This window comes from Lipotes vexillifer, unplaced genomic scaffold (genome assembly GCF_000442215.2).
Source record: "Lipotes vexillifer unplaced genomic scaffold, Lipotes_vexillifer_v1.1 scaffold1145, whole genome shotgun sequence".
Taxonomy (NCBI): domain Eukaryota; kingdom Metazoa; phylum Chordata; class Mammalia; order Artiodactyla; family Lipotidae; genus Lipotes; species Lipotes vexillifer.
The window spans coordinates 576270-601890 of NW_006778097.1; the positions used below are offsets into that span (position 1 = coordinate 576270).

The 25621-nt window shown below is 54.3% G+C and overlaps 1 protein-coding gene across 2 annotated transcripts in view; it reads left to right on the top strand.

Annotated features, from left to right (window-relative positions):
* Window positions 1-25621, top strand: part of TNS1 (tensin 1) — a 231048-nt gene that overhangs the window by 201538 nt on the left and 3889 nt on the right. For both annotated transcript variants that reach the window (XM_007451428.1, XM_007451429.1), the window contains 13 exons: window positions 382-474; window positions 1025-1048; window positions 1514-1552; window positions 9747-9945; window positions 13391-14457; window positions 17042-17128; window positions 17866-17997; window positions 18406-18498; window positions 20103-20180; window positions 22006-22077; window positions 22330-22498; window positions 23503-23571; window positions 24058-24090. In XM_007451428.1, coding sequence (XP_007451490.1) covers window positions 382-474; window positions 1025-1048; window positions 1514-1552; window positions 9747-9945; window positions 13391-14457; window positions 17042-17128; window positions 17866-17997; window positions 18406-18498; window positions 20103-20180; window positions 22006-22077; window positions 22330-22498; window positions 23503-23571; window positions 24058-24090 — 2155 coding nt within the window. The remainder of the gene's footprint in view (window positions 1-381; window positions 475-1024; window positions 1049-1513; window positions 1553-9746; window positions 9946-13390; window positions 14458-17041; window positions 17129-17865; window positions 17998-18405; window positions 18499-20102; window positions 20181-22005; window positions 22078-22329; window positions 22499-23502; window positions 23572-24057; window positions 24091-25621) is intronic.

The following is a 25621-nucleotide window of genomic DNA, read 5'->3' on the forward strand; positions in this document are numbered from 1 at the left end:
TAGGGAAAGTGAGAGAAGGGGATTAGAGAGAGAATAACAGAGAAAGGCAGAGGGCACCCGAGAAACCAACGTGTATGTTATAAACCACGGCCATGCGGAGGGACCGTAGCAAAGGAACTCAGGGCCTAGGGATAGAAATTACTTTCTGGAGGTTGAGGGGCAGGGCCATTTGCTGACTTCCTTTAGCCTTTACACTGTGGAGAAACACAGAGACAGGAGAGTGCAGTGGAGCCGCAGCAGCATCCCCGGGGCTGGGGCTGGTTCGTCCGCTCAGCCTTCGGCTGCCCACCCTCCCCAACCCGCCCAGACCCAGGAGGGGTCCTCTCCCCAGCCCGTCACCCGCGCTCACTCCTGGGGTCTCGCCTCTTCTTCTCGGCGCAGTGCGCTCCCCTCCAGGTCTGGCCAAGACACCTCTGTCTGCTCTGGGCCTGAAGCCCCATAACCCAGCCAGCATCCTGCTGCACCCCACCGGCGGTGAGTGGTTCCAGTGGGAAGGGAGGTGGTCGGGGAGGCTGGAGGGAGGAGTGGGGGGTTGGAGGACCCCTGTGGTCCTGGGCAAGGCCCAGAGGTGGTGGGCTCTCAGGACCCTTCTGGAAACAAGGTGGCAGCCTAGCTCTGTGTCTGTGATGAGATCAGGCCTCGGTGGGGCTCTCTGTGTGGGGTTTGAGGGGGATGGATCCCTCTGTAGCCTTCCTGCCATTGCCTGGTGGGGTCAGTGCCGCTCCCAGCATCCTCTGACATGGGGGTTTGGAGACCTGCCCTGTTTCCCTGGAGTCGGTTAGGTCTCTGCCTGAAGCCTGGCTTCCACCCCCAGCGCCCAGGCGCCCGTGTACCCGCACACACCCCCGGCTCACACCTCGTCACACTTTCCGGCTCCTCTCTCCTCCCTGTGGGGAAGGGGCAAGTGGGGACCCTGGGCCCTCAGTGGCCGTTTCCAACAGGCTGAGCCCAGAAACTTGCTCCCTAGACTCTGGTTTGGGGGCTGGGCTGGGACTCTGGGGACAGCTTTGCTTCTTTTCCTTAGTCCCCAAAAGACTGATCCGGCCAGGTAGGCGGGCAGTGGCGTGCAGGTGTGACCTACGCAGACACAGCAGGGCACAGCCTCCCTCTCAGGATGTGTCTGCATGGCCAGGGACACCAGGGCACTGGGTGAGGGGCTGCCTGTCACCAGGCCAGCACACTCTTCTTTGAGGCGCGGGAGCTGTGACAAGGACACCGGGCCTGCTGTTCCCAAGAGCGAAGCCCTCTCTCAGCGGTGCGCCCTGAGTGCCTCGCCACCCTGGAGCCCCGGGGCCCCGTCTGGGTGGACCGCACCCCTCACCCTGCAGCTCTTCTGGAGAGTCCGTCTCTGCTCCCGTCTCACCCCTGCTTTCCCACCTCCCTTTTCTCAGCAGAGTCTCTCTCTCAAGAAATAACCCCTGTTAATCCATCTCTCTCTCTCCTTTTTGCTCTTCCTCGCCTCTTCATCACCTGCCTCTCTCTCCTCCTCACCTCTCTTCCCATCTTCCCTCAGACGAGGATGAGGGGAAGGTGGTGACAGAGCTTTCTGAAGGTAAGTGTGGCATCGCCGTGCTGCTGCTTTGCGCTCTCCGGGTCTGGGAATGGCTTTTCACTCCGTTTGCTCTGCCTGACCTGGGGGGCCAGCTCTCTTCTCTGATCAGGTCTCATGTGACTGAGCACAGAGCCCCCTGGTCCCCACCCCTGTGCTGAGCTGTCACTCCGGATGCTGACTGAGGCGCTCACGGCCGCAGAGCGCGGGTCCAGGCACGGACAGTGTCCAGGCGCTAGTGCGGACCCACCTTGCCGACAAAACAGCCCTCCCCCGGCGGTGCTTCCGCCCGCCTGCCTGGGGTGCAGCAAGCCTCTTCAGAGGGCGGGTTTTTCTTATCCCATTTCCCGGGTGAGCCCCACATTTATAGCTCAGAGCACGGTTTCTCAGCCTCGGCACTACCGACGCTTAGGGCCGGACAGTTCTTAGTTGTGGGGCTGCCATGAGCATTGTAGGATGTTTAGCAGCATCCCTGGCCTCTACCTGCCTCACGCCAGTAGCAGGCACCCAGTCGCGACAATCAAAATGGCTCAAACATGGCGGATAACCACTCCTGGTTCAGAGCCACTGTCTTGGAGCCACAAGTTGCCTTCTTGAAGCCCTGGCCTGGTTTCATATCAACACAGACGGTAGGACGTCTGTCTTTCGGGGATCTTGGATGACTTTGGGGATTTTGGAAAAGCTATGGACTCACCCCTATACAGATGCCTTTGGATATCCGTGCACATAATTGTGACAGGTGCAAGGAGTTAGCACATCTGTGTCCTGGCTTAACCCCTGATTTAGATGAACTCGCATCGCACACAGAGAAGCAGAGAGGGGATGTAAGCGGGTTGAAGGCCTTTAATTTATTAGGAACATAACTCAAGTGATGCCTCAGAGCAGCAGGTGGAGTGAGGGGAATGCCGGCCTGTGCGGCCTGGGTGGCCTGGGCATCCATGTCCCCATCTCTACCGGGCTTGCTTGGACGAGGTGGGCTCCACCGAGCACCTTCCAGCTTGGATGTGTTAGATGTTCTGACTTCTCACCTTGGCCCTGGAGCTGTGTGGCCTGGTTTCTTTAAACACTCCGTCCGGTTTCTTTCTTTCTCCCTTTTTTTTTGACTGCGCCACGGCTTGTGGGACCTTAGTTCTCCCACCAGGGACTGAACCTGGGCCCTCAGCAGTGAGAGCGCAGAGTCCTAACCACTGGATCGCCAGGGAATTCCTCCATCTGGTTTCTTAAGCCCACTTCCCACTTCCCTTTGCACTCATTACCTTGATTTTCTATCGCCCAGTTGGGCATGGGCTATGCTCCTCTGAATCTGCCATCACCCAGAAAAGATGGCTGGAGTTTCCCATAAATCTTTGGTCACTCCTAGGCAGCCAGAGTTCTGGCAACAATGCCAGGCTGCCTGGGGGGGTGCAGAACAAGGCAGCCCCCCCAACAACAGATCCCAGAATGGGGAGAGCCACAGCGGGGCCTCACCCACAGTCAACCTCATACCCGGGGAGAGGACCTCCCCCAGGCTGGTGGCTGACGGCTGGTTCCCAACAGGAGTATAGAATCAGCTGGGGCCTGGAGCCAGTGTTCGTGTGCTGTGTTCCAGGTGCACACCCACACAGGAGCTTTTGGGTCCCTTCGTGGTTGCTGATCTCCACAGGCTGGTGGGACCCACACGCTCTCCAGTGGGAAGGTCTGAGGGTGACAGGCCCTGGCTGTGTGTTCCCCACTTTGGGGTGACACTTTAACAGATCGGAAGTGACACCTGACCCTTGCACCTTATGAGTGAATCTAGGCCTACAGGGCCCCGAGCCCTCTGACCCACTTCCATCTGTCCTGGAGCCACAGAGTTTGCAGGGGAAGGTTCTTAGGGCTCGACTCTACCACACCCATCGTTTTCACAGATGTGGAGCTGAGGTCTGTGTTGTGGGGTGAGGGTGGGGCATCTTCCCAAGCTCACAGTTAAGAGGAAGCAGGGCCGAGACTGGACTTACTGGTCTCCTGTCTCCTAATCAAGGGGCTGTTTCAAAGCCCTCCTCCTGCCTCCAGGCGCCATGCCCTGGGATTCTAGCAATCCCATGCCCTGGAATTGTTGTCAATCCCCCCTCCCTGGGGAGGGAGGTGGGTGGAGGCAGGGGACATTCCGTTTTTCCTGACTCACGCATCACCTCCCGGGTCAGACTTTGCTGACCCTCTGAAGCACTGCTTGATTTCCCTGCAGATACTTTGATGGGAAATTCAGAAAAAGATGCTTGTGAGGAAAAATAATCAGAGACAGACAGACTTATTCAGCTAGGGGAAAAAAAGACTTTAGGGGAGTCTGTTCCGTTCAATGTGCCGTGCTAAATGCTGTACATTCATTCATTCTGTCATTCGTTGATTCAACAAATACTTTGTGTGCCTCCTATGTGCCAGGCACTCTGGAGATATAATGATAAGCATACTATGATTCCTAATCTCGTGGAGGAAATTCATGAACCGGCGCCACAATTAAATTATCACCGAGAATTAAGTATTGAGATAAGTGCTCCAGAGGGAAGGGATACAGTTTTATGAGACCCTGGCTCATAAAAGAAGAAGTAAGATGGGAGGGTGAGTGACATTAACTCAGTGACACTGGGATGGGAGAAGAGCATTCCATGTAGAGGTAAAGGGCATGTGCAAAGGCCCTGGGGTGGGAGGAACAGCATGTTTTTTTCCATGAACTGCAAAGTCAGTGAAGTGAGAGCAAGGGAGATCTGGAGGCTGGAGCAAGGGCGGGGAGTGTGGTACAGAGTGAGGGTCAGCAGGCAGGGGTGGGACTGTGTGGGTCATTGTCACATCATCTTGTTTAATAATCACAGAAGCACTGTGAGGAAGGTGGCAGGAACCCCAGTTTGCTGATGAGGACATGACATGTACGAATGGTAAATGACTTGTCCAGGCCCAGACAGTCAACTGGGGGCACGGCTGAGAGCCTACGCTGGCTCAGCCCGTGGAGGCTGCCCCTTTCCATGTGATTGCACGGGGCACAACCTCTAAACATAAACAGTGTCTTTACTGGGTACCCTTCTCCGTGAAGGAAGGAGAGAAAGAAAGCCTGTAACAGTAAAGTCATGATATCCTCGAGATATCAAGGATATCTTCCTAGTGGGGAAACAGGGAAAGAAATTGCTGAACCTTCTTTCCTGGAGGAACGGGAACAGGGAACATTCAGCTTAGGTTCTGTCTGTTCAGATGATTAGATGGGATGGATGTGGCACAAAGGAAGACAGTGGACTGGAAACGGCCCCTCTGGGGATCCTTCCTGCTCTGAGATCCTCGGTGATGGGTGTACTGTGGCATCTGGGTATTTTCGGGCAGTGCTGTGCAGCACAGATTTACTGAGCACCTACTCTGTGCCAGGTCCTGTGCTAGGTACTGAGGGCTTAAAGATGAGTGAGCTAGCCTGGTAAAGACAGATATCTCTGCATAAGGTAGAGGTGCTGAGCTGGGGGAGGAACAGGGTGTGATGGGAGCTCAGAGGAGGGCTGTGTGGCCCGATCTCAGAGTTTGGAATTCTAACTTTTGAGCTCCTGGATTGGGCCTCGGGGGGTTTTACTTCCTCTTTACCCCGCATCTGCATGTCTTCATTTCACTTGGAGCCGGCAGGCCCTTTCTCTCCAGGCAAAGAACCTTTTCTGGGAGGCAGGAAATGCACTTCAGGGTGTGGGTGAAGAGCTGACAGTGCCCCCAGCCTGGTGGGGCTAAGTCACTCAGCCTCATGTCCAGCTGCTCTCAGCCTCCAACAGCCACTTGGAATGGGTTTGGGCTCCTGGAATGTTCTACACGAAGCACCCTCCCTGGCCCCTCCTCTCCTGCCCTTCCCAGTTCCCGTTGCCTCTGGGTGCAGCTGCTTGGGATCGGCAGAGAGGAGGAAAGCAGCAGGAGAGAGGGTAGAGGGAGGCAGGCACAGGCACGGCTCCGGTACAGGTGGGCAACGGTGGGGCTGCTTATAAACTGGCGTTGCAACCAGTGGAAAGAATTAGAAGGGACTTTCCTTCTCTTGTCACTCGATCCTAGCTGGGCAGGTGAGTATTCTCATTCCCATTTTACACATGAGGAAACTGAGTCCCAGAAATGTTCAGCAGCCTGCTCCAGGTCACCCCTCCAGTAAGTGAAAGAAGGGGGAGCCCACAGGTTGTATGTTGTACTGAGGTAGGGAGGAGAGAGGGAGGATGGGGACAGACAGGAAAAGGGAGGTATTTTCAATATGGAAATCTGAGTCTGGAAACTTGGGAAAATGGATGTTTTGGCCCAAAAGGTTGGTTTTGAACAGTTCTGGAGATGGACTTAGAAAATCAGATATCTTCCCAAAGATCCCTCCTGCTCTGGGTTCATGAGGAACAGAGATTGAGTGAATCTCTACCCCTGATTTGGTCCTGGAAGGTCAGCCAACCAAGGAAGAGGATGGAGGTAGAGAGTAAGGTGAGGGCAGAGCCAGGCGGGCCGGGCCTGAAATCCACAAGCTGCGAGCCTCAGAGCAAAGCCCACAGGCTAGTTGGCCACCTAAAGTCATAGGGCTGTTTCCAGCCTTCGTGGTGGGAATGGCTTCTGGTGCTTCTTCCTGGGTAAGCAGTCCTGTCCTCCAAGTTCAGATGCTGAGTCCTCCGAGAGCTCCTCTGTAGCTTAGGATCTGATGGGAGTGGGGACGGGGCTCATGAGCCTGATGCCTTATGAATGTGGCCATCCTATAGGATCTCAGGTTTTCTAATATCTCCAGACCTTCTAACATACAGTCCCATTGATGTTCTGTGCAAACTACACTCAGGCTCCTGTCACTATGTCTGGGCCAGAAGGAGTTAGTGGGGATGCAGCCTTGAGTGATGGCAAACAGAGCAGATGGGAGTCAGCATCTGTGGTCCCAGGCTTGGCTCCGGCCTGACTCTGGCACCAGGTGGTGTAGGCGGCCTTACCTCAGTTCTACTGCTGCTAAAAGCAGTATGTGTACTTTTTTACAGGATGGGTTGCTTATGTGAGTTGGGAATATAATATGAGTTGCTTACCCACTTCAGGTCTTGGCAGGAAACAGCTGGCTCATTCCAATGGGGCAACCGAGGAGACAATGGACTATTTAGAAGGTCTGGGCAAACCGACGAGGGATGGTAAAGCACCCTGCCACCGGGTGGCCCTCATAGTAGGAGGTGGGAGCCATCCGCCCGCCAGGCCTGGAGGAACCAGGAGGGAGCCGGAGGAGAGGGCCCCCGACTGGAGCTGGGATCTTGGGTGGAAGATGCAGCCCTGGCACTTTGACCTTCTCTCCTCACCACCCCCCATCCCCTCCTAGTCTCTCCTACTAGCCAGCGGCCGAAGGTCAAAGCCATGTGGAGCCCTGAGGCCGGGGGTCTGGGGGATGTGGTCAGTAAAAGCTGGCCTGCAGGGACACAGAGCAGGTTGGGGGAGTGGATCAGAAGGACATGGCAGGTGGAAAAGATCACCGACTTCAGGGCTCACCATGTGCATTTTAGCTTGAACTTTGGGGATCAGCAAGAATTCAAGAGAAGGAGAAAAATGAATGTGTGCCTTTTAGGTCTTAGTTATTGTGCACCTCTGTGTGGGTGGGGCGGAGGGTAAAGGTCACACATCTACTAGTTTGTGGGACAGAAACTTATTGAGGACTTACTGTGTGCCAGGCACTGCAAATACAGATCAGCAAGGAGCCCGGGGCTGCCAGGGAGCAGATGGATCCCCTTGCCGTCTCTGGGTGGGAGAGAAGCGTGCTAAGCGCTGCGGGCACCAGCGTGAAGCCGAGAGCCTGGAGGTGTCTAGGAGGAGTTTTCAGAGAGTGACCCCGGGGTGAGGGATGGGCAGGGAAGGTGGGCTCTGGCCTGGGGTCTCAATTGCCATTTCTGTGGGCGTGAGGTGTCCTGTCTGAGGTCTCTTCTGTCAGAGTTACCCCAGAGCATGGAGCCAGCCCCTCAAGGCTAAGGACACTGAAATTCTCGGCTCCCCGATTTTCACCTGGCGGTATGTGCAGGGCCCAAGAGCAGGACCTGGGCCAGACTGCCTGGGTTCCTAGGCCAATTCTGCCACAGTCTACGTGTGGCCCAGGCAAGACACTTGCATTTTCCAAGTTCTACTCTCCTCATACAGTTGTTTGCTATTTTTACTATTATTAATAGCCCTGTGGAGCTGGGTCTTCTCTGGCTGATGGGCTAGAGTTCTGGGTAGCAGCCACCTCTGGGTGTCCCAGGAGGCTGTGGCCCCTCTAGGCCACCCAGAGACAGCATTGAGAGTCAGGAGATGGTAGCCGTGGCCGCTGATTGGCTGTGTGTTCTGGGGCAAATCGCTCCACCTCTCTGGGCTGAGCAGACAGGTTACATCAGGAGCAAGCAGTCTATGGCCAAATCCGGCCCATCATCTATTTTTGTAAAGAAAGTTTTATTGTAACACAGCCATGCTCATCGCTTAATGTATTGTCTGTGGCTGCTCGCGCGATAACAACAGCAGAACTGAGCAGCTGTGAGACCCTCTGGCCCTCTAAGCCTGAAATATTTACTGTCGGGCGCTTTTCAAAAAAAGTGTGCTGCCCGTCTCTTTGCTCCAGCAGGGCCTCAGGCTTGGACGGCATGGCATCATTGCCTTTGGAGGGGCTGTGGCCTGGGGCTTCTGTGGGGTGGGTGGGTGGCCTGGGCTGGATGAGGGGGCTTCTGAGGACGCCTTGCTGGCCTCTGTCCACGTGGACTCTATCTCTGGGTGCCAAGGTGGCTGGTCCTGTGTCACCCTGGGCCGGGTCCCCGGAATAGGCTGCCCCATGCCTGTCACTTTGCAGACCTCTTGCCCCAGCCCCATTCACTGTTGCTGTTGGTTGGAGGGAACTCTGTGTGGAAACTAAAAGATACACTGGCGGCCTCTGGCTAGAGTTGTATGCAGACCGCAGGCCTCCTCCGTAAAGGGCCCTGTTCTAAAGGCCCATCCTCTCCCTGGGTCTCCAGGCCTCTGGGCCTGGATGCAGGATATCAGGCCTGGAAGTCACCTCAGAGACCAGGGTCTGTAATGGCCCCATAACGCCTTGGTGATTGGGCTCCTTCTAAAGTAAAGTTTTCTTTGGGCTGAGGGGAGGGGGCTATTCTCTGACTCAGTGGCCAGCACAGTCCGGCTGCAGAGGCTCCAGGGGCCTGCCCCCCGCCCCCGCCCCCAGGGCTGCACAGACTCTGCAGTTCTTCCATTTCTGAGGCTGGTTTCAGCGGATGCCCTAATTGTGGGCAGAGTGTAGGTGTGTGCTCAGATCATGTTCCCCCTGGGACGTCCTCAGGGACGGTGCCAGGTTTGGAGGTGGTAGGAACGTCATCTATCCCTGATCCTGTCCCTGGAGAAGCCCAGAGTGCCCTGCTGCTTCTTCCTGTTTGATAACAAGTTAGTCTGGGGGCTGGCTTCAGAGGCCGGGATCGGGGGTTGGGAGGGGCGCACAGCACTGGGTGGGGGGGGTGGCCCGGGAGACCTGAGTCCTGGTTGTGCCTCCAGCCACTTCACTCTCCAGGCCTCAGCGTCCGCATCTGCAAAATGACTTTTCTGGCCCTTGCTCCTCCCCCCTCCCCCGCCTAGCCTTCCTCTCAGGCCATTCTGAACACCAAGCGGGATAATGATGTCAGTCTCGGGAGGAATGCTAAGTGTGTCAGGCAAGGTGGGTGGGTGTGTCTTGGCATGCCGGGGCTGGGCGTAACTCACCCGCACAGGCCTGTTGCTAGGCCAGCAAGCCTGTTTCTGGATTCTGGGTGTGGGGAGGAGCCAGCATGAGCCCTGGCGCTGTCCCGAGATGCACGACTGGGCTGGAGCTTGGGGTCCACGAAGAGCTCAGACTCCAGCGGTGCCTGGGGAGCCTAGAAGGGCCTGGGGGCCTGGGTAGCAGGTCATAGAAAAGCAGCAGCTAGAGGAGATACCAGTGAAGGATGGGCATCCTGGCTCTAGGAGGGAGGATTCTGTGATGGCTGTGTTTTGGGGTCCATTTCTGGGAAGATTCTCAGAACGAGGCCCCGGTTAAAGGTTCCTTGGGGACTCTCACAGCTTCTCCAAGATGCTGGGAAGAGGGTGGGCCTGGGAAGGCAGAAGCCCTGGAGAATTGCCCTTTGCCTGCTTGGCTGTCCTTTTGGGGTTGTCCCCATAGGCCCTGGGGAAGGGGGCTCCCTGGAGGTTGGGTGGGGTCCGCACTGCACCCCTGTGGATCCAGACTCAGTCCCTGTCCCCTTGCCCCTTCCAGAGCCCCGGAGCTATGTGGAGTCGGTGGTGCGGACGGCAGTGGCTGGGCCCCGGACTCAGGATCCTGAGCCCAAGAGCTTTAGCGCCCCGGTTGCCCAGGCCTATGGCCGCGAGACACCCCTGAGGAACGGGACCCTGGGAGGCTCCTTTGTCTCCCCCAGCCCCCTTTCCACCAGCAGCCCCATCCTCAGCGCTGACAGGTAAGTGGGGAGGAAGATCCAGGCCTGGGACAGCACAGATGAGGCCTCTTGGATCTGTCTAGCGCGTGGACAGGCAGAAATCACATCCAGGTTGCTGCTCCTGGGAAACTAGCTCATCGGGGTGCATGGTGAGAGCATCCCCTGAGTGCCAACTCCCCAGGGAGAGTATGAAGGTGAACCAGGCATAGTCCTTACCCCAGGTTTATTTATTTATTTTTTTAAGTTTTTTAAAAATAAATTTATTTATTTCATTTATTTATTTTTGGCTGTGTTGGGGTCTTCGTTGCTACGTGCAGGCTTTCTCTAGTTGTGGTGAGCAGGGGCTACTCTTCGTTGCGGTGCGTGGGCTTCTCATTTTGCTGGCTTCTCTTGTTGCTGAGCACGGGCCCTAGGCACGCGGGCTTCGGTAGTTGTGGCTCATGGGCTGTAGAGCGCAGGCTCAGTAGTTGTGGCTCACGGACTCTAGAGCGCAGGCTCAGTAGTTGTGGCGCAAGGGCTTAGTTGCTCCGCGACATGTGGGGTCTTCCCGGACCAGGGCTTGAACCCGTGTCCCCTGCGTTGGCAGGCGGACTCTTAACCACTGCGCCACCAGGGAAGCACTTTTTTTCAATTTAAAAAAATTTTTTATTTTTATTTTTTGGCCACATCACGCGGCATGCGGGATCTTACTTCCCAACCAGGGATGGACCCCGTGCCCCATGCAGTGGAAGTGTGGAGTCTTAACCACTGGACTGCCAGGGAAGTCCCCTTCCCCCACGTTTAAAATTGAACACGAGTAATTACTATGTGTTGAGTGCTTCCTATGTGCCAGGCATTTTGCTAAGTGCTTTCTGTTTAAACCTCACAGCAATCCTATGAGGTAGGTACTATTATTATTCACACTTCTCAGAAGAGGAAACTGAGGCAGAGAGACATAAAGTAGCTTATTCAAGGTCCTACAGCTAAATAATAACAAAAATAGGATTCAAACCGAAGGTGTCTGGCTCCGGAACCCACATCTCTATCCTTCCCCAGAGACCTGCGTTATGGTGCCTGACGGTCACGGGGTGAGAGTCAGATGTGCCCAGAGCAGATGGTGTAAGCCAAGGGCTCAGAGCAAGAGGCCGCTATTTCTGGCTTGGGATGCAGAGAGGGTCTCTGGGGGCTGAAAGTATTTGTGCTGAGGCCAGAAGGATGAGCAGGGGTTGAAAGGTGAAGGGGGAGGGAACGGCCCTTCCAGAAGGACAGCTCAGCAAGGACAGAGCCGGGGGGTGTGGAGGTGTTGGGCGTGGCGGCCTTGGGCACGCAGCTGCTGGTGAGGGGTCTCTGTAGGGTTAGAGGAGGGATGTCTTGGCGGATGGCTGGCTGGCGTTCTGAGGGGGGTCAGACAGAAAGGGTAGCCTGAAATTTCCCGGAGAGTGAGGCTCCTGTGTTTGGGGTGCAGTGAGAAGCTGCTTGATTGGGGGTGGTGGTGAGGCTTTATGATGGGGAGACAGGGAAGACAACATAGGAGAGGGACCCTGAGAGGAGCCTAGGCAGGGCAAAGGGTGCCAGGCGGGGAGGGGGCCCCAGAGAGCCTGCCTGGAGGCCGGAACTCGCCTCCAGGAGGGGAGCCTGCCCCTACCATCCCTTCCCATGTCCACTGCCCTTTCCCAGCCCGGGACCTCACAGGGCCCGGTAACTGTCCAGCCACCTCTTCACAATTCTGCATGTGGAGGGGTGTGCCAAGCTTGCGGTGTACCTGCACTGGTCCAGGGTAATGCACCCCTCCTGGGTCGGGGCGGGGGGCGTGGGTGAGCAGAGGCAGTTTTCTTCTGGAGTCTAAGAATTTGAAACCTCAAGCCGAGCACACACACCCCAGTCCACCTTACGCACTCCCCAGCCTCCTGATGGCTCCATTTTTGGAAAGGTCTGCCTCTGGGCAGACCCTGCATTCTTCTTTTAGAGGAAAGGAGATTTTCCTCACCTCTCCAGCCACCCTTGCTGATATTCAGGGAGTGCTGACATTAGGAAGTTTTCACCGTTTCTCACTCCTCAAATTCCTCCTGCAGTAGGCCTCAGGAAGCCAGCTTCTTCTCCGGGATTAATCATCCAGAGCTCCATTTCCATGTCCCCAGCCCCCGCTGTGCAGCCTGACCTATCCCCCCCATTCCTCAGAATCCAGGTTATTCTGTACCGAAGTGGTGTTCCACTTTGGCCCCTTCTGGGATGCGAGGTAGACTTTGTCCTGGCCTGGCCCCTGCCCTTCTCCCTGCCCTTGGCTCGTGCCTAGCCCTCCCACCTCACATCACCCAGGGGACCTGAGCTTATCCAACCTGGCCCAGGGTGTGGCCGGCCAGCCTCCAGACTCCTTCCAGTCTGCGGCTCCAGGCTTTGGAGCATCGTCTTATGTAAGGACCTTCCCCACCCCTCTGCCCCAGGGGCTGCTGGTGCAGAATTTGCCTGCTACTTCCCTGCAGCTGCTGCTTATGCGTGGTCTCTGTCAGCCTTTGTCTCTCCTGCCATATCATCGAGGAATAGAAGTTTGGGTCTGGAAGGAATCAGAGTCATCTAACCTATTTCCCTCATTTTACACGTGGGAAAACTTTCAACAAGCAGAATCCAGGTTTCCCAACTCACAGGCCATGGACTTGTATCAATACTTAACTTCAGAGGAGAACCTTTGACTGTGGCCATTCCCCCAGGTACAGTGCCCTCTGAACTGAATTTTATCAGTCTTAGAATTGAGAGCGACCTCTGAGCTCATCTCATCTAACCTCCCAATGGAGGAAATTTCCTCCACAGCATTCGGGTCAAGAGGTTGGTCAGTGTCTGCTTAAATGCTCCTAATGATGGGAGCCTCATTACCACGTAAAGCAGCCTGCTCCATTGGTGGCCAGATCCAATGGCTAGAATGCAGATCTTATAATGAGCTGAAATCTCCTGTGAGATTTCTTTGTCTTTACTGTTTTGGAGCTACCCAGGAATGGATGCCCAGTTACACTCTCAGTGTTTAAAGATGCTGATAGCACACCTGGGGAAACTGAGTCAAGGTGAGGATACTTCCAGTAGGAACAGGATCCAAGTGGTTTAACCCCCTCTCCAGTGTTCAGTTTCTGTGATGCTGGAGGGGGCAACAGGAAAGCCACCTTCAATTTCGATAGGAGAGCTCTCGCTCTGACTTGTGGTCGAGCAGTGAGGGTGGTGCTTGAGGATACATGGGCTCTGGAATTAGACACAGCTGAGTTGAAATCCTGGTCTTCTGTGAGCTGTGTGGGTGTGAGCCTATTGCTTAACCTCTCTGAGCCTCAGTTTTGTCTTCTGATGTTCGTAGGGTGACGTATAAAAGCCCTAACTTTCCTGTGCATGTGAGGGGAGCTTTTATTGTCATTGTTAGTGGTTGGAGGGAGGGCTGAGGGTTCACTGAAAGCCTGTCCTTCACTAAATGCCATTTGGTGACATCTTGACCTGCCCCGTCTCTCTCTAGCACTTCAGTGGGGAGTTTCCCATCAGGGGAGAGCAGCGACCAGGGCCCGCGGACACCCACCCAGCCTCTGCTGGATTCTGGCTTCCGCTCCGGCAGCCTGGGCCAGCCCAGCCCTTCGGCTCAGAGAAGCTACCAGAGCTCTTCTCCCCTCCTGACTGCAGGCAGCATCTACAGCAGCCCCGACTACTCACTTCAGCAGTTCAGCTCCCCGGAAAGCCAGGCCCGGTCTCAGTTCAGTGTGGCGGGTGTCCACATGGTGCCTGGGAGCCCTCAGGCACGGCACAGGACAGTGGGCACCAACACTCCCTCTAGTCCTGGCTTTGTCCGCCGGGCCGTGAATCCCAGCATGGCTGCCCCCAGCAGCCCCAGTTTGAGCCAACGCCAGGTGATGGGTCCACCCGGAACTGGTTTCCATGGTAACACGGTCTCCAGCCCCCAGAGCAGTGCAGCAACCACTCCGGGAAGCCCCAGCCTGGGTCGGCACCCTGGGGCCCACCAGGTTTCAAGCCTCCATGGCAATGTGGCCACCACTCCAGGGAGCCCCAGCCTGGGCCGGCACCCTGGGGCCCACCAAGACAACCTGGCCTCCAGTCTCCATGGCAACGCAGTAGCCAGCCCCGGAAGCCCCAGCCTGAGCCGTCACTTGGGAGGGTCTGGATCTGTGGTTTCCGGCAGCCCCAGCTTGGACCAGCAGGCGGCCTATGGTGGCTACTCCACCCCTGAGGACCGGAGACCCACGTTGTCCCGACAGAGCAGCGCCTCGGGCTACCAGGCCCCTTCCACGCCCTCCTTTCCTGTGTCCCCTGCCTACTACCCCGGCCTGAGCAACCCCGCCACCTCCCCCTCGCCAGATTCAGCAGCCTTCCGGCAAGGGAGCCCGACACCGGCCTTGCCAGAGAAGCGGAGGATGTCCATGGGAGACCGAGCGGGCAGCCTCCCCAACTATGCCACTGTCAACGGGAAGGTGTCCTCCTCGCCTGTCGCCAGCGGCATGTCCAGTCCCAGCGGGGGCAGCGCCGTCTCCTTCTCCCACACTCTGCCCGACTTCTCCAAGTACTCCATGCCAGGTGAGCCCTCCTTCCATGTCATCTCTCCGGCTGACAGATGAAGCCCACCAGTTAGAGTATCTGTGCTAGTCTCTGTTCTGACATCTCCTTGGCAGAGAACCTTGGGTGGATCACTGACTTCCGGGCCTCAGACTCCTTACCTGTGTAATGCGAGTTGGAGCTGTGGTCGTGGCAGCAGTGGGGGCAGGGATGAGGAGGTAGATGCGATGATGGCACTGCTGTTACAATGATCTTCACCATCATCGTAGCCACCACCACTTGTTGAGCACATGCTCTGTGCCAGGCTCTGAGCCAAGGACTATCTCATCAGTCCTCACAAAGTGGGTATGATTTTGCCCAATTTGCACATTACTTTTCCAGCCCACAGCACGGTTCCCACCTTTTGATCCCCACTTTGCGCACATCACTAATAATAGATCTGGCAGCCGGAGCGGTATGGCACAAGGCCGAGGGTTAAGCATTTTTACTGGAGTCTAGTTTCTACCAACCCGGCTTCACTGAAGCCCACACAGTTTTGCACACTGAATTCTTCTCTCATCGTCAGAACTGGGCATCTTTTGCCTCCACTTAGAGGGCTCATTTTCTAAACAAAAAGGTCAGGGTGTCAGCTGATCTGCAGCTTCTCAGCCAGATCTCGAACCTGACTATGCGCAGAGCAGCCCTGGAGCCCTGGGGCATTCAAGGAAGATTTAGAATGCTGCAGGCAGCCTGGGATGGGCCCCAGCTGCCCAGATTCTCAGTATCACTCCCAGGTCCTGCCCTGAGCCTGCCAAACGACACTGCACACCCCTGCTTCCTGCTGCTCGCCAGAGACATCTGGTTCCCAGCCCCAGTTCTTGGAGGATGCAGAACTTCTAGTAGTTGGGACATTTCCTGTTTCCCACCATCTTCCTTGCTTAAAATAGACATGGGAGTCAACATAGGAAGGCACATGGGGCTGTAGCCACCTCTGACAGCTCATTAGACAGGCCCCAGCAGCCCCAGGGCCTGGGGCTTTGGAGCCGAGAGAGGCAGCTTGCACAGTTGTACAGCCCAGCTGCCTAGCCCAGAGGCCCTGCTAAGTGCACAGCTGCCAGGAAAAGGAGCTGACCTACCCCATCTCTGTCCTCCAGAAACAGATCCCAGAAGCCTAGCAGAGTGTAAATGGCAAGTTGAAACTGACTAAGCACCAGACACACAGCCCAACCCGCATCTCTGGTCTGTGCCCTGAACTTTACAGCACCGTGAGCACAGGCTCCTCTGTTCCAGCCTCTCACTGACGAAAGGAGTGGAAACATGCAGATTTGGAATATTCTTTTTTACCCTTCTCCCCCATCCTCCCTTTGTTTTCTTTGGTGCCAAAAGATGAAGGAAGAGGTTGGAGAGTGAGACCCACATGTCCTAATACCCAGCCAGGGAGATATGGTGTAGCTGGCACCAAACTGGTTGCTGCATCTTCTTACCTGGGAAGGTCTTACAAAAGCCTTACTGTGGACCATCTGTGTGACTTGGGAAAGTTGCTCTCCCTCTCTGAACCTCACATTCCTCACTTGTAAAATAATAGGTTGGATAAGGTGCTCTCTGAGCTCCTCCAGAACCTAGCATTCTATGAAAGCATCCCTAGTCTGCAAAGGGTCTGGGGTGACGATGTCTGCCAGAGAAGTGGGGTCTGGGACACTCAGTAGATGACCTCTTAATTCTAGGCTAACCCTTCTCCTATTTGTCCCAGGCAGGGCAGGAGCAATCTTTTTGCTCTACCTGAGGCAGAACCCGGGCTTTCCATATGGGAAGTGAGGCGGAGCTTGGGGAAAGTGGACAGAAATGTGTTTTTCTCCTCTCATCCTCAAGGTTGTTATGATAGAGTTGGGAAATTGAGCCCATGGAGAAAGGGATTAGAAGGTGGGAGGGAAACTTCGGGAAGGGTTTAGTCTGAATCTTCTAGAGAAAGGGGGAGATGGGATGGCGTAGGGCTCTCGCTGGCTTGGTGAGGATGCTGTTCAGTCTCTTCCACAGGAGGGCAGCTCCGTGCACGGTGGTTGTTGGAAGACAGGGGGAGGATGTGAAAGCAGCTCAAGGCCCCTTCCAGCAATGCTCTGATGATGTTTGAGCAGACTAGCTTTCTGTGTTAGTTTCCTAGGTCAGCCATAACAAAGGACCACAGGTGGCTTAAGACAACAGAAATTTATTCTCTCACAGTAGCTGTGGCTGGAAATCCCAAATCAAGGTATTGGCAGGATTGGTTCCTTCTGGAGACTCTGAGGGAGACTGTTTTCTAGGCTTTTGTCTTAGCTTCTCATGGTGGCTGGCAGTCTTGGGGTCCCTTGGCTTGTAGATGCATCTCCCCAATCTCTGCCTCCATCTTCACATGACACTCTCCCCTTGTGTCTCCCTGTCCCTTTCCTTCTTTCTATAAGGACGCCAGTCATATTGGATTGGGGTCCACTCTAATCCAGCACGACTGCATCTTATCTTGTTTACATCTGCAAAGACGCTATTTCCAAATAAGATCCCATTCACAGGTACTGGGGGTTAATTCCAACATACCTTTTTGGGGGACAGAGATGGAGACTCATAACACCTTCTTTCCCTCTCCTTCTCCCTTTAGACAACAGCCCTGAGACGCGGGCGAAAGTGAAATTTGTCCAGGACACTTCCAAGTATTGGTACAAGCCCGAGATCTCCAGAGAGCAGGGTAAGTGCTGGGTGGCGCTGAAGGTCCTGGGGTCCATCTGAGGTCACAGCTGGCGGCTGCCCACCTTGTCTTCCCTGGGCAAGGGACATAAACAGACTCATTCCTCTTTGCAGTAGGTGGTAGTCACAGAGAGGAGCTGGGACCAAGCTTGGACAGTAAGAGGCACCTCCCCACAGTGAAACGTTGGGGAGCAGAAGCAGTGGTTGTAGCTGTTTCCTTAAAAGCAGCAAAGTCTTGGTTTTCCAGGACAAAATGAAAGGCTGGCCAAGATACTATGAAACCTTAGCTCTCCATCTGCATGATGTGGGAGATTTTTGCCCATTTTACAGAAAAAAACATAGTTGGGATTGTGGGGATGGAGATGAGAGGCCTCAACCCCTAAGGGAAGTCTGTGTGGACGTAGGGCAGGGTGACTTCCAGCCAGGGGTGAGATCCGGACGGTTTTCTTGGAACAACCCCATCTATTCGTTTACTCACTGCATGGGCTGCTTTTGTGCCGTGATGGCAGCGATGAGTAGTTGTAGCCGACACTGCATGGCCTGCAACGCCTGAAATATTTACTGTCTGGCTATTTATAGAAAAACTTTGCTGACTCTAGTGTAGGAGGACCCTTAGGAGTGTTTACATTTTAACTTTAAGGACTCTCATCTCACCTGAGAAAGAAAGAGGTTCAAGACCTGATGAGACTTAAGCCAGTGCATCAATTTCTCATTTCCCCTTCTCTCCTCCCGATTCAGCCATAGCCCTCCTTAAGGACCAGGAGCCAGGGGCTTTCATCATCCGAGACAGCCACTCCTTCCGAGGAGCCTATGGGCTGGCCATGAAGGTGTCTTCGCCCCCTCCGACCATCATGCAGCAGAATAAAAAAGGTAACACCAGCTTGTCCACTGGGGCCTCAGGACTAGGTGGTCCCTACAGTCTCTTTAGGTCCTGAGCTGCCAGAGGACGAGGGGTGGGTATGTGCGATGGGCAGGTCTCTTAATTCTCATGGGAGCTGGTTCCTTCTAATCAGACTCTTCAGAAGAGCAGGTCTTGGGCTTGGTGATGATTGAGGTCAGAGAACAGGGAAGCAAGATGACCGGGGCCCTGTGACTGAGTTTCCTTGAGGGGTGGGCTAGCAGTGGTGGTCTCTCCATCCCAGGGCTCTGGCCGTGTTATCGCTGTGACCCTTTCTCCATCACAGCCCAGTACACTGGAGAAGTTGGAAATAGTGCTGGGAGGTGGCGGAAGGACACCATGGGCAGTGACACATCCACGTTTCTTTCTCTTCATCCCAGGGGACATGACCCATGAGCTCGTGAGGCATTTCCTGATAGAGACGAGCCCCAGAGGAGTCAAGCTCAAGGGCTGTCCCAATGAGCCAAACTTCGGTGAGCTGTCCCCGCCTCCGTCCCCACGGTCTCAGGCCTGTCCCAGGTTCCCCGCTGCAGCTTCTGCCCGTCACCCTTGTCATAGACGCAGCAGAGAAATGCACGGCGACTCCCTTCCTCTGTGCTGTGGCGCCTTCACTCTGCCAGATTCCTTTCTGTATTTGTCCTACCCCACGGAGACTTGTTATCATTAACACTGGAATAACAACTATAACAACAGTTGCCTTTATCCACTACCTACTACGTGAAAGCCACCTTAGGTACCTTATATCACTTCTGGTCTCCCGACCATCCTGCGTGGTAGGTGTCATCATCCCATTTTACACACGAGGGAACTGAGATTTATCCAGGGACACACAGCTAATAAGTTACTGAGTGGGGATTTGATCCCATCATCCTCTGACACTTCTGCTGCACTCTCCTGAGTGGAGCCCTGGCAGCTGGAGGGACTTAGGAGAGATGCTGAGAGTAACTTTCGATGAAGAAAAGTTGTGGGGGGCTTCCCTGGTGGCGCAGTGGTTGAGAGTCCACCTGCCGATGCAGGGGATGCGGGTTCGTGCCCTCCGGGAAGATCCCCCGTGCCGCGGAGCGGCTGGGCCCGTGAGCCATGCCCGCTGAGCCTGCGCGTCCGGAGTCTGTGCTCCGCAACGGGAGAGGCCGCAGCAGTGAGAGGCCCGCGTACCGCAAAAAAAAAAAAAAAGAAAGAAAAGTTGTGGGGGGCTTCCCTGGTGGCGCAGTGGTTGAGAGTCCACCTGCCGATGCAGGGGATGCGGGTTCGTGCCCTCCGGGAAGATCCCCCGTGCCGCGGAGCGGCTGGGCCCGTGAGCCATGCCCGCTGAGCCTGCGCGTCCGGAGTCTGTGCTCCGCAACGGGAGAGGCCGCAGCAGTGAGAGGCCCGCGTACCGCAAAAAAAAAAAAAAAGAAAGAAAAGTTGTGGGGGGCTTCCCTGGTGGCGCAGTGGTTGAGAGTCCACCTGCCGATGCAGGGGATGCGGGTTCGTGCCCTCCGGGAAGATCCCCCGTGCCGCGGAGCGGCTGGGCCCGTGAGCCATGCCCGCTGAGCCTGCGCGTCCGGAGTCTGTGCTCCGCAACGGGAGAGGCCGCAGCAGTGAGAGGCCCGCGTACCGCAAAAAAAAAAAAAAAGAAAGAAAAGTTGTGGGGGGCTTCCCTGGTGGCGCAGTGGTTGAGAGTCCACCTGCCGATGCAGGGGATGCGGGTTCGTGCCCTCCGGGAAGATCCCCCGTGCCGCGGAGCGGCTGGGCCCGTGAGCCATGCCCGCTGAGCCTGCGCGTCCGGAGTCTGTGCTCCGCAACGGGAGAGGCCGCAGCAGTGAGAGGCCCGCGTACCGCAAAAAAAAAAAAAAAAAAAAAAAAGAAAGAAAAGTTGTGGGGTAACCGTCTGATGGCTAGAGTGAGCCTTTAGAATCTTCTCCCTTGGATCTTGCTGTCAAAGAGGGAGTGAATTTTCAGCTTTGTGGGTGGGATGAGGGAGAGGTAAGAAAGAAGCTAAAGATTATGGACGGTGGGGTGGGGTGGGTGTGCTTCCTCAGTGCCCCTGACGTGCTCCCAGTAACGCTGCCTCTGCCGGCTGTCTCCCTCCCTGCAGGATCTCTGTCTGCCCTGGTCTACCAGCACTCCATCATCCCGCTGGCTCTGCCCTGTAAGCTGGTCATTCCAAACCGAGGTAGGAACCTGAGACTCCTCGGCCTCCAAGCGCACCCTTGTGCTGGCCTCCTTCACGTCTCTGCCCAGCCAGCTGCTCCAGAACATGCGCCAGGCTTGGAGGAAACGGGTCATGTTGCCAATCTTGGGAAACTCAAAACCACTCTCCTCTTTATTTTTTCTAATAAAAAAGAAGGGAAAGTTCATTAAAAATCTTAATTCCAGAAACACACATAATTGACTTGCCAGATTGTTCCAGAGAAAATTCTCTGGAGGCTTTAAGAATTCATACTTGAATCCTGAGAATTACGACTCATCCCAGGGGAGGAAATAGAAGCAGGAGACAGCCATGGGGAGGACCGTGTCTGGAGGGTGAGATGGGCATCAGTGGGCAGGGCCGAGGAAGCGGGGAGGGGAAGGCAGAGGTAGGTCATGGGGCATCCAGGTGTGGGAGGGCGGTCTGAATGGAGAGGAGAGAGCACACTCGAGGGACCTCTTAGGGATCCACATGGCGTGGGAAGGAGACAGGAAGCCCAAGATGTCCCTGGAGTTTCTAGTCTGCATGGCTGAGAGGGTGTTCCCTCGCCGAGGGGACATCGAGCTAATGGGCGGAGCAAGCCCTTGTTTGATTGTGGGAGGTACAAATGGAACTCAAGAGCTTTGGGACGCATAGGGCGAGAATTTGAGTGAGACACTGGGGCTGGCAAAAGAGATTTTAGCTCCTCTTAGAGAGGTGTCCCAGCCTCGGAGGAAGGCGGATGGACACCCCAAACCTTTCAACAGCACAGGCTTCCATTATGCAGCCCCAGATACACAGGGCTCCCGCGAGGGGAGGGGAATATGCCTGGCCCTGAACTTGAGGTCTAGGAACCGGTAACTGGGGTGCCTTCTCCCCATGCTCTCTGTCCAATAATAGGATATTCGGAATTGTGTCCGGGACTTGCTTTCAGTCTCTCTTGGAGGTCCTGGGGTTATGTCCATAATTAAAACCTCCAATATTATTTGGCAATATCTATGTATCCAATTCGATTCATTGAATTATTAATGATAATTGACCACTATTATCAACTTAAAAGTTCAAATACTATTTAAATAACCCTATTAACCACATGATTTAGACACTAATTAAATTATATTTCTAAGGAATTTAGCAAAGTAATTTAATAATTATAAAACTGCTCTTTATTTACATTGTATAAACCAGTGGTTCTCACAGTATGGTCCCCAGACCAGCAGCATCAGCACCCCTGGGAACTTGTTCAAAATGTAGATATTCTCAAGCCCCACCTAATCAGAAGCTTTAGGGTGGTGCCCAGAAATCTGTCTTTTACCAAGCCTGCACACCAACATCTGAGAAATGCTGGTATAAACAATACTCAGTTCTTATTAATATTGAAATTGTAGTTGTGCTGCATTGTGGTTTAGTGAATTAGGGCATTTACTGATCTACACATAAGATACGTCCATGCAAAACAACCATACCAGTTGCCACTTGAAGGCTTGCTTTATGTCAACGACTAGACTAACACTGTACACGGAACATCTCAAAAACCCAGGGAAGTGGGCACTCTCATCATCACCTCTGTTTTATACATACTTGGCAAGTGACTGGGTGAGCATCTGAGCCCTGCTCTGTTGGACTCCACAGCTCCCAACCAGTGTGCTGAATACTTAGAGCAATCACTGGACATTCAAACTGGACACACGTGCTGACTGCCAGGGCTTATTATGAGAAGCAGTATCCGTTGCACAAAGTATTTGCAGAGCTAACCTGAGGCCCAGCCAACCTTGTGCTTCTTTCCAGCTCTGGAGTTTTAATTACCAGCTGAATTAAATTTTTGTCTCAGACCCCACAGATGAATCAAAAGATAGCTCGGGCCCTGCCAACTCAACCAGTGACCTGCTGAAGCAAGGGGCAGGTGAGTGGCCACCCCAGACGGGATCCCTGCCCAGGCCTTTCCTCCCCCTGGCCCTGTACCCTCCTGCAGGTGCAGGCTGCATATCTCTCCCAGACCCAGATGTCTCTGGGCAGACCACATTTCTGTGTGCAGATGCCTCGGCCCAAGGCTGGCCTGAAATTCATCTGCTCTCTTCTTCCTGAAGAGAGGACCTGGGGATGGTTCCCACCCACTTCGGCCCCCGTGACACCTCCTTGGGTGGGTTTCTTCCAGCCTGCAACGTGCTCTTCATCAACTCTGTGGACATGGAGTCACTCACTGGGCCACAGGCCATCTCCAAAGCCACTTCTGAGACACTGGCTACTGACCCCACACCAGCTGCCACCATCGTCCACTTCAAAGTTTCTGCCCAGGGAATCACACTGACTGACAACCAGAGAAAGTAAGATTCTTTTTTTTTTTTTTTCAAAGATGGTGTTTTTTTGTTTGTTTGGTTTTGTTTTTTATTAATTTATTAATTTATTTTGGGCTGCTTTGGGTCTTTGTTGCTGAGCGCAGGCTTTTCTTTTTAGTTGTGGTGAGCGGGGGCTACTCTTCGTTGCAGTGCACGGGCTTCTCATTGTGGTGCCTTCTCTTGTTGCTGAGCACAGGTTCTAGGCGTGCAGGCTTCAGTGGTTGTGGCACGCAAGCTCAGTAGTTGTGGCTCGCGGGCTCAGTAGCTGTGGCTCGCGGGCTCTAGAGCGCAGGCTCAGTAGTTGTGGTGCACGGGTTTAGTTGATCCGCGGCATGTGGGATCTTCCCGGACCAGGGATTGAACCCGTGTCCCCTGCATTGGCAGGCGGATTTTTAACCACTGCGCCACCAGGGAAGCCCAATAAGATTCTTCTAATTGCTTCTGTGTTGGGCTCCCCCCAACCCTGTGACCCATCCATCCATCCACTTTCTCACCCACTCACCAATTGATCTGTCCATTCCCGCATCCATTCATCCCCCATTTATCTTCGCCCACCCATTTATCCCTTCACTAATTTGTCTCCCTCTATCCGTCATCCATCCATCCATCCATCCTTCCTTCCACAAATATGCCTGCATTTGTTATACAGCTGTAAATGCAAGTGATAAAAGTCCCTGCTTTCCAGAGCAGAGGCCCTTCCTCTCACGCTCTCTCCCCAGCCCCTTTTCTTCCTCCTCCAGAGTTCCACCGTTTCTCATTCCTCAATGCCAGTTTCTTCCTTCTTTTCCTAGCCTCTAGCATTTGAGACATGTTTCTATGAGACATCTCTCTGTCCCTATGCATGGCTTTATGTCCCCAAAGGGAGCAGCCCAGGCCATGATGCTCAGAAGGGAAAGGCTGTGTCGACCTGTGACAGCCACAGGTGGTGGCCTGACCTGAAGGAGGGGTCACTTCAGCACTCATTCTCTGTGTATCTGATGTGTGTGTCACAGGCTCTTCTTCAGACGCCACTACCCCCTCAACACCATCACCTTCTGTGACCTGGATCCACAGGAGAGGAAGTAAGTCTCTTGTAGATACTTGCCTTCCCAGCCATCTTGCGAACACTGAAGTCTGTGTGTATGCATGTACGTGTGTGTGTATGCACTCCTGTGTGTGTGTGTGTGTGTGTGTGTGTGTGTGTGTGTGTGTGTGTGTGCATTCTTGGCTCAATTTGAAGATCTGCCTGTGCCTGTGGGACCATGAGTAGCTGTGTTGGCATCTTTATGAGTTTTTCCCGCCACCAGTTTGAAGCCCCTCCCAGGGACCCACACGCCTGCTTCTACCCCTCTGACCCTGAAGCTGCTTTTCATCTCCACGTTGGGGAAGGCTCCTTGGGAGGCAGGCCGCAGTGCTCTCTCCGCTGTGAATGCCCTGCTGCATGATCTTTGGAGGTTCCCGCCCCCCTGGCACAGGGGCTCTGCCTTCCCGCAGGGGTCCAGGCACAGCCGGGGCTGGGCTCTGAGGGAGAAATGGTGGTTTACGCTGTGCCGTCATTCTCTCCGCAGGTGGATGAAGACGGAGGGAGGTTCCCCTGCAAAGTAAGTATGCTTCTCCCCACCCGCTGGCTGGTCTTTGTGCCCCTTGGCTGGCGCAGAGGTGGGTGCGGGAGTGGGCTTAGAATCCAGGAACAGGGCGTAGGCAAAGGGCAGCTCTGGAGACAAGCTTGCCCAGGCAGCCAGGTCTTTGGCCTCCTCCCGCCTCGAGGCCAAAGGCCCAGCCTCCAGTCTTGTCCCCTTCCCTCTCTCAGGACCAGACCAGCAGGGGTCTGAGGAAGGGATCTGAAAGCTGAGAGTTTTATTGGAGGTGACGGCAGTGGGGCAGGGGTTGTTTAAATGATCTTTTCTGCCACAATCCTGGCATCCTTGATTCCCATTCCTTCTCTCTCGGCTGAGTTCCGCATAGATTTTTTTCAATACATACATCAGAAAAATTTTTTGAGATTTACAACAATTTGTAAAACCTTGCAGACAAACCAAGTAGCCTAGACAAATCAAAGAAATTAAGAAAAAGGTATACCATGAATGCATAAAATATATGTAGATGCTAGTTTATTTTATCATTTACTACCACGAAATATAAGCAAATTGTAAAAGGTTTTGTTGAAGTCTAACAAAATGTATGCACACACAGGCGCCATTTGCAGTTAAGAGAAATGTAAACAAATGTAAAGATGCAGCATTAAATCAAGTGGCTGGGCTAGACCTCCACGTCAGACCGCGGGAGTCCGGTAGGTCTGAATTCCTTCCGAAATTCCACTGATGGCCCGGGGGTCCTTTGGTCAATTTTCCATCTATTTGGCATTTCGTAAGTGCTTCCAGGGAACTAACTCAGTCCTGGGAAAATTCAGACCAACCAGAGGGCTGATTCTGCCCCCGGGTGCCTGATGGTAGCACAGTAGATAAGAGAAGCGTATAAGCAGGCTAAGGTGCTGCAGTGGTTTTCAAGCTGTGTTCCAAGGAACGCTAGGTTCCTCAGGTTGTAACTGAGCCGCTATGAGGGGAGGTACGATTTGCAGTTATTTATCAGGATGAATCAGAGTTTTCTCAGTAAAACCAAAACAAAGTATAGGAATAAGCTGGGTACTGAAGCTGACATAAGACTGTCACTATGGTCTATAATTCCACCTTTTACTTTGTCGGGCTCACCCAAACAGCCCCATTTTTCTCCTCACTGATTGACTTTATCATAGGTAAACGTTACGCTGTTGAACTGATCCATTTATCGCCATAAGTACTGCTGTCACCTTTACATATCCAGACTTCATATAAGATTGGCTTTAGAAGAAGACAACTTTCACTGTTAAAAAGAAATCAAAACCACTGCTGATTTGGGAAGGTTTGGGGAAAGAACCTATGTTTAAAAATAGGTCTTAAGGGGCTTCCCTGGTGGCGCAGTGCTTGAGAGTACGCCTGCCGATGCAGGAGACGCGGGTTCGTGCCCCGTTTCGGGAAGATCCCACATGCCGCGGAGCGGCTGCGCCCGTGAGCCATGGCCACTGAGCCTGCGCGTCCGGAGCCTGTGCTCCGCAAATGGGAGAGGCCACAACAGTGAGAGGCCCGCATAACGCAA